The 8,663-nt window shown below is 42.9% G+C and overlaps 1 protein-coding gene across 1 annotated transcript; it reads right to left on the minus strand.

Annotated features, from left to right (window-relative positions):
• Positions 1-667: 667 nt before the first annotated feature.
• On the minus strand, positions 668-8,043 carry ZNF45 (zinc finger protein 45). The gene is made up of 4 exons (XM_065899124.1): positions 8,029-8,043; positions 5,311-5,437; positions 4,624-4,719; positions 668-2,496 (listed from the first exon to the last, which is right to left on the minus strand). Exons 1-4 carry the CDS (start codon positions 8,041-8,043, stop codon positions 668-670), a joined length of 2,067 nt encoding a protein of 688 aa, XP_065755196.1.
• Positions 8,044-8,663: the final 620 nt, after the last annotated feature.

Consider the following 8,663-nt stretch of genomic DNA (forward strand, 5'->3'; position numbering starts at 1 on the left):
CTGTAAACTTATTTATGCATGTGGCTGCATGCGAATCACATCTCCATAAAGAACTGTTAGCATAGAAAAGTGCTGGCCACAACCTGGTGAACTGACTTCTGGACCCACTACTGGGTTACAACCTTGAGCTTGATAAGCACTAGTTCACAGGACCTGCAGGGTTGGGGAAATGAGCCCAAGTGTCTTATTTAATCCTCCAAGCCTTGAAGAATTCCTCCTTCTACAATTTAATAGAAATTTTTAGAGAGGAACTGAAAGAAAATTTCAAAAGTGACTGTTCTCCCTTTTATTCATTTAACATTACTGGAGACCTGCAGTGTGTTCAGCGCTGAAGAGGCAGAGTGGACTTGGCCGTCAACAAAGTCCCAGCCCTCCGAGAGCTTCTATTCTGGTGGAAGAGATTTGGGCATTTCCGTCTTAGTACTTTTGGTTACCTTCAGCTCAGGCTCATCCTTCTTAAGCCTCTCTTCTCTGTCATATCTGCTAAATGTCAAGGCTCTGAATGAAGTGCTTATGTCTCCACTCTTATGAGGCTTCTCTGCCGTGTGGTCGCCCAACCACACAGACATGTCGAGCTCTGGCAGAAATACTCTTTTATCAAACAGATGTTTTGTCTTCTACAGCAGGACTATTTCAGCACCCATTTGAGGTATTAAACCATGTAATTTTATAGAGCTTCTTTGCGGTACGTATTCTCTGATGAGGGACAGTCCTTGTCACCCTCATCCCCAGCATGGACTCGCTGATGAATTATAAGACTTGAGCTCCAACTGAAGCCTTTCCCACACTCCTCACATTTGTATGGTTTTTCCCCAGTGTGGACTCTCTGATGGGCTTGAAGGTATGAGCTCCAACTGAAGACCTTACCACATTCCTCACACTTATATGGTTTCTCTCCAGTGTGGACCCTCTGGTGGGCTTGAAGGTATGATCTCTGTCTGAAGCGCTTACTGCACACATCGCATCGGTATGGTTTCTCTCCTGTGTGGACTCCACGGTGAGCCAGAAAATTTGAGGCCCGACAGAAGCCCTTCCCACACTCCTCACACTGGTACGGTTTCTCTCCAGTGTGACACCTCTGATGGGCCTGAAGCTGTGAGCCCACACTGAAGCCTTTCCCACACTCTGCACACTGGTATGGTTTCTCTCCGGTATGGACTCTTTGATGCACTTGAAGGCTTGAGAACTGACTGAAGGCCTTCCCGCACTTCTCACATTTATAGGGTTTCTCTCCCGTGTGGATTCGACAATGAACATTAAGATCTGAACTCCGGCTGAAGCCCTTCCCACATGTACCACATTTGTATGGTTTTTCTCCAGTGTGGCCTCTTTGATGGGCCAGAAGATTTGAGGCCTGACTGAAACCTTTCCCACACTCCTCGCACTTATAGGGTTTTTCTCCTGTATGGACTCTAAAATGAATGTTAAAATCCGAGCTACGACTAAAGCCCTTTCCACATGCATCGCACTGATATGGTTTCTCACCACTATGGCCTCTCTGATGGTCCAGAAGATTTGAGGCCCGACAGAAGCCCTTGCCACACTCCTCACATTTGTATGGTTTCTCTCCCGTGTGGCTTATCTGATGGGCTTGGAGATGGGAACCCACACTGAAGCCTTTCCCACACTCCTCACACTTAAAGGGTTTCTCGCCTGTGTGGATTCTACAGTGGATGTTCAGGTGTGAGCTGTAACTAAAGCCCTTGCCACATGCCTCACATTTGTAGGGTTTCTCCCCAGTGTGGATTCGCTGATGAGCCTGTAGGCGCGAACGCCAACTGAAGCCCTTCCCACACTCTTCACATTTATAAGGTTTCTTTCCTGTGTGGGCTCTCTGATGGATGTGAAGATAGGAGCGCTGACTGAAGCCCAGTCCACACTCCTCACATTTATAGGGTTTCTCCAATGTGTGGGCTATGGGAGGAGCTTGACAATGTGAGCTTTTCCCGACACTCCTCCCACACTCCTCAAATCTGTGTGGATCCTCTCCAGTGGGGACCCTCTGATGATGACGAAGATATGACCTCTGATTGAAACTCTTACACAACATATCATATTTGTTCAGTCTTGTTCTACTGTGGACTCTCTGATGGGCTTGAAGACTTGAAAGCCGACGGAAGGCGTTTTCACATTTTTCACACTTGTAGGGCTTCTCTCCTACGTGGGCTGTCTGGTTCATTTGAAGGTGAGAGTCCCGTATGAAACCTTTCTCACACTCTACCCCTTTGTAGGGTTTTTCTCCAGTGTGGTCTCTGTGGTGAACTTGAAGATGTGAAGTCTGATTGAAGTCTTTACCAAACTCCTCATCTTTACTGAGTGTGCCACCTTGTTTTTCCATCTGAGAGCCAGTTCCTTGAATATTTCCCATGGAATCTTGACACCTGGTTAATTCCTTTGTAACCTGTTGCCATATTTGTGAGCAGAAAAGCTCTTCATGTGGCAGATACCTTAATCCAACTTCCTGAAGAGTCTCCATGCCATTTAGATTCTTGTCTCCTAAATGGATAAATAGAATTTAGAGATGGGGCATGTGAATGCTTTGCTCAGAGATGTCAAGGTTATAAACTTAGGCCCACACCCTAAGGCTTTACTGAACCTTGAAAAGCTTCTGTTTTTCTTTAACATCATGTATCATGTTCTCTGATTTACATGCCTCCAGACACCAAGAGGCGGCCCACCAGGCTGTCATTCACTACACATTAGTGGAATCCATTTAGAATCATAGTAAGTTTCATAGGTGAGATATAAATTAGAAATATGATGGCTACAGAGCAAGAAAAATACCTCCTAGGGAATGTTTACAAAGACAAAGCTGTACCTTACTCAAAGCCTTATCTTCTTTGCTCTAGCAGGTGGCTAATAAACAGCTTCCACATAATTCTGCCTACTGCATGCACATCTGACCAAAATGCTCAAAATGTCTAGTAAGACCCTTAGACAGATTATCAGAGGATGTCCCCAGGCAATGTTGAAAAACCTCTGCTTTATTTTAATGGAAGTTTACTCCAATGGAAGGAGACTTTGAGGCAATAAATAAGTTGGAAAGATACATGTCTGGGAGAAATACCTTATCACCTAAGGCCCTAAAGTTCAGAGTATAAGCAGAGAGTGGTTCTTTGCCTCCTCCTGGGAACTATCCTTACAAATGGGCTGTAAACTTTACTTTCCCTGGCCACAGAGCCAGTTCTTCGCAACACTGAAAGGGTTAGCTGGAAAAAAAATCAAAGCCAAGTTTTGGAATTAGTATGTTACTGTAATAACATACATTATTCTAAAACCTCATAACAGTAAAGTTCCTACAACCACCAGGGGTTAAAAAAAAAAGTGAAAAATTAGAAGGTTATCTTTTACAATAGAGCTAGAACTTGCGAGGAGGAAATAAATAGGGCATAATACAGAGTCTTGAAATCAACAGTGGACCGGAAGAGTTACACATTCTCCTTGGAACTCTATTCCACCGATTAGCCATATAGCTTGCTACTAACTTCTTTTCAGGTGTCTTTTCAAATAACACCTTATCTGTGAGGCCTCTTTTTTTTTTTTTTTTGCAATACGCGGGCCTCTCACTGTTGTGGCCTCTCTCGTTGTGGAGCACAGGCTCCGGATGCGCAGGCTCAGCGGCCATAGCTCATGGGCTCAGCCGCTCAGCGGCATGTGGGATCTTCCCAGACCGGGGCACGAACCTGTGTCCCCTGCATCGGCAGGCGGACTCTCAACCACTGTGCCACCAGGGAAGCCCCTGTGAGGCATCTTTTACCATATAATATCATATAGTAAATTCTCCCTATCCATTCTACGCACCTGGCAATCTCCATTTGCCTTACCCTGTTTTGTTTTTACACAGCACATACTCCTATCTGACATACTACATACATCCTTGATCTTTTTCATTTTATGTCATCTCCCACTTCAATGTGATACCCATGAGGACAAGCATTTTGTATTATTCACTGGTTTATCACCACTCCCAGAACCCTGTCTGATACAGTCAGTGTTCAATAAGTACATGTTGAATGGATAAATAAATCCCAGTTTTACATCTCTGTGAGAGTTAGAGCCATGTTACAAAAGTAAAAGAGGTTTTCAAGTAAGTTACCCATAACAGGAAAGAAAGTGGAAACAGCCATGTTGTTGGGAAGCTGAAAGGCTTCACTAGATGCAGGGCTAACCTACGTGGATGTTACTGATGAGAAAATCGTGATGATCACAAAATCAAGGAATTCCCTGGCGGTCCAGTGGTTATGACACCACACTCTCACTGCCAAGGGCCCAGGCTCGAGCCCTGATCAGGGAACTAAGATCTCACAAGCCACATGGTGTGGCCAAAAAAAAAAAATCATGGCAAAAACTGGTGGGCATATGGGATATCATAAGCCACTTTCAATGATGGGATTTTATTCTGAATCAGTAAGAAGCTACAAGAGGTTCTGAGCAGAGAAATGACAAGATTTGAATTTAAAAGAGTCACTCTGAGTGGAGAATTAACTGTGAATGAGCAAAGCAGAAGAGAGAGAATTACAAAGACTGAGGCAGTAATCCACAGTCTAGGTGCTGACTTGGACCAGAGTCACAGCTGTGGAGGCAACAAGAAGCAGGACAGACTCAGGGTCACATGGCTCTCACCCACGGAGCGACGGCTCTGGGTTGCTATCTTTATCATCCAAAGCTTTTCTTCTCTCTTTAACTGGGATATTACATCTGGTGTGAATGATTGATGCCCTGCAAAAAAGGCAAGGAAAAACATTTAAAATCAATATGTTAGATGCCCAAATTAAGAGAAATTGTGGTTCCCACTGCACTGTCTTCAGGACATCAAAATCAGTGTTTTCCAAACTCTTTTAATTATGACTCATGGGAGGAAATACATTTTATGCAAAAACCGAGGATAGGTAGACATAAGCATAAATTCTGGGAAAACATTATTTTCATCGCACCCTTTTCACCATTTCTCACACTATTCTTGGCAATGGGCCACAGTTTTTACTGCAACATGCAGTTATTGCCAAGGGCTCTGGTATCTTCTACCCTATTTTATTTCGATTCCCTAAAGAGTGTCATGACCTACTAATTGGAGACGACCACAATTTGAAAAGGCAGAAAACATACAGCAGTCACGTGGTCAATTAACAGTTCGTTTACAAACACACTTTGGCCTGGGGAGAAAGACTAGAAAACGCCATCTCTGAGTCTCATGCTGATTAGAAAACAGGAAACCAGTTCAAGAGCTCCAAAGCCCTGCCCATTCAAGGACATGTAAATAAATACCACAGGGGCTGATGCGATGTTCTGTCCCAGAGTGCCCTTCCTCACCCACTGAGACCAGGTTCTGGAAGTTCTCCAGCATCACTTCCTGGTACAGCTTCTTCTGGGCAGAGTCCAGCAGCCCCAGCTCCTCCTCCGTGAAGACCACGGCCACGTCCTTGAAGGTCACCACCTCCTAAGACATCAAACACACTCCACCTGAACCTTGCAATGCAGGTCCCCTGATGAAAGGGCAGCACTGAGGAAAGTGGGGACGATGTGTACGAAGTGGTTCCAGATTCTGAGAGACCAGAGTCAATTTTACCATAACATAAACATTCCCCATAACGCATTTATGTTTTAGATTTTCTTCTTTTCACAATAAATGCGGAGAAGAACAACTTTTTACATAGATTTGTGCTTCCCATCCAATTATTTTCTTAGGATAAGTTCCAAAGAGTGAAAACTGCAATGTCAAAGAATAGGCAGCTTCAAAATAATTATGTACAACAGCAGATTTTCTTTTCAACTTTTCCCTTATTTTATCCTCCTCCAACAGTATATAAGTATCCCTGATTCTCTAAACCATACACATTGAGTATAACCATATTTTTAAATCCTAGGCAATTTTATCAGTAAAAAACAACTTATTTGGATTATCTGTACTTATTTGATAAGTAATAAACTCATCATATTTTCACATATTTACTAGCTATCTTCATTTTTTTCTTCCGAACCTTGCCTGTTAATGTTCTTTGCTCATACTCCAATTGGGGTTTTATCTTAGGATTCTGTAAAATTCCTATTAGAGATTTTAAGCTTTTTTTTGGGGGGGTGTGTATTATAAATATTTTTACCCACATTCTTCTATTGTTCTTGTACAGCTTTGGGTACAGCATGCTTTCTCATCCTTGGCACTCCTGACATTTGAGGACAGATGACTCTTCGTTGGGGGTGGGGCAGGGGGCTGCTGAGTTCACTGTAGGATGTTTAGCATCATCCCTGGCTTCTACACACTAGATATCAGTAGCACTCCCAAGCTGTGACACTAAAAATGTTTCCAGATGTCACCTGAGGGTAAGATCGCCCACAATTAAGAATTACTCGTATACAGCATTTTTTTAATTTTTCGTACAAAGACTGTGTTCAGTGCCAGAGCCCTGCACATCCAGTGCCTTATATGAGCAACAGAGGTCCTGGAGAAGAAGGGGCCACCGAGAGTGATCTATGGTAGGGACAGTATCATCTATGGAGTCTTCCACCCACCAGGACAACTAGGCACCCCACAGAATAGGCTAAGTCCCAGGTGCGGAATTCTTTTCCCTTGTCTCACTCTCTTTATCCAAGTAAAAATCCTACGAGTCTTTTTTGGATCAGGTGGATCTTTGGTTTCCTATGTGAACTTGAGCAGTTTTCTGAAATTCTACAATCCCGTTTCTTTGTCATTAAAATGCAGAGGAGACCAAGTCTGGCCTCATAAGGTTGGTCTGAGACTAAATGCAGTTAAGAAATGAAAAGTCTCTGTACAGGTCTTTTTGTACTTTTAAAATTAAGTACATTAGTACTTTGAAAAAATTCATTAATATGTGAATAAAAAATATAAATCAATAAATAAAACATGCACATGATATGATTCAGACATGGGTAAGAAACAATCTATCTTTCTTAAATGAAAATATCTAATAATATTTCCTCTGTGTGAAGTGTTAGTTAGATCCTGGTGCACTCTGCCATTCTGGAATATTCTACATACAAAATACCCGAGGTACTGCATAGCAAATGTACTTTGTCAATTTAGAGTACCTAGAACATTAAGACCAAAGAATAGCAAATTCTTCCAAATTCCCTTTTGAGGAAATTGGTTGTATTAGGAAAACTGTTATTACAGTGTTTTGTTTTGTTTTTAAAAGTTATTTTTATTTATTTCTTTTTGGCTGTGTTGGGTCTTCATTGCTGCGTGCAGGCTTTCTCTAGTTGCGGCGAGCAGGGACTACTCTTTGTTGCAGTGCACGGGCTTCTCACGGCGATGGCTTCTTATTGCGGAGCACAGACTCTAGGCACACGGGGTTCAGTAGTTTTGGTATGCAGGCTCAGCAGTTGAGACTCACGGGCTCTAGAGCACAGGCTCAGTAGTTAGTTGTGGCGCACGGGCTTAGTTGCTCCGCGGCATGTGGGATCGTCCCAGACCAGGGATCGGACCCGTGTACCCTGCACTGGCAGGTGGATTCTTTACCACTGTGCCACCAGGGAAGCCCCTTCAGTGCTCTTTAAAATGATAAAAATTCTAAACTACCTAAATGTCCATGAATGGGGAAAAGTTACGAGACACACACACCCCACCACACACACAATGCACACAAATTCAAGGGAATATGATATTGCCATTAAAGATGTGGGATATATAATATCAATTAGAAAAGGTATAATTTGAGAAGTTTATGCTACAGGAATTACAAATATACAGTTATGAACGCATATGAGGAAAAGAACATGGGAAAATGAAGACAGTTGTTTTGTAAGGGAAACAGTAATAACGTGAGAGATTTTTTTAGTTGCAATTGACTTTTTCTGTTCTACTCTTATTTGTGAAATTACAAAAGGTGATAAAACAACAAAAATAAATCAAACAAAAATAAAAAGTAGGGATCATTCGGCCCTCTTCTTGGGAAGAGTTTTCCAAATGCCTACTGTTCTCTTTAATCTTTCCCAAGAAAGAGAAATAGGATGTGTCTTATCACTGAGAAATGAGGTGACAAGTTAACACCTAGAAGGGCAAGCCCAACTCACCTTGAGCTTGGTCATTTTGTCCTCCTCCTTCTGGGGAAGTGCTGAGTCTTGGGCAGGCACGATGGGGGAAGGAGAAAAAAGCCGTCAGAGTCTGGCCAAGGGTGTCACTGACCCATATGGCTGCTTACTGTGAAGCAGCAACAGTGCCGCTTCCTCAGGGTGGCCTGATGAGCAAAGCCTGGGCTGGATTCCAGATGCTACTCACCCCTTCAGCCAAGAGCCCCTGGGCAGTGAACAAGCCACCCAACCACACACAGGCCCTCATACAAGTTCGTGTAGCTCTCAGGGTATGATTCTGATTCTGGGGAGGGTGGAAATTGAGAGTAAAGTACCCAGGTTAAGAGAGTAATTTCTGGGGCCAAATGTCTAGGTTCATGAAACTGTGATATATTAGCTGTGAAATCTTAGACAAACTATTATTATCTCTGTGCTTCAATTCTCCCATCTGTAAAAATAGAGGGATTAACAACAGCTGTCTCATAGGATTGTTGTAAGAATTAAATAAGTAGGCAGAAAGTTCAAAGAACACTTTCAGGGCACCTTATTTCTCAGTAGCATCAGAAAGCAGGTAATATTCAGTTACATAAAACTTGTCCTCACCAATAGCTTTAATGGAGCCTGAAAAGGCTGTTGCT

The sequence above is a fragment of the Phocoena phocoena genome, chromosome 20, assembly GCF_963924675.1.
Source record: "Phocoena phocoena chromosome 20, mPhoPho1.1, whole genome shotgun sequence".
Classification (NCBI taxonomy): Eukaryota; Metazoa; Chordata; class Mammalia; order Artiodactyla; family Phocoenidae; genus Phocoena; species Phocoena phocoena.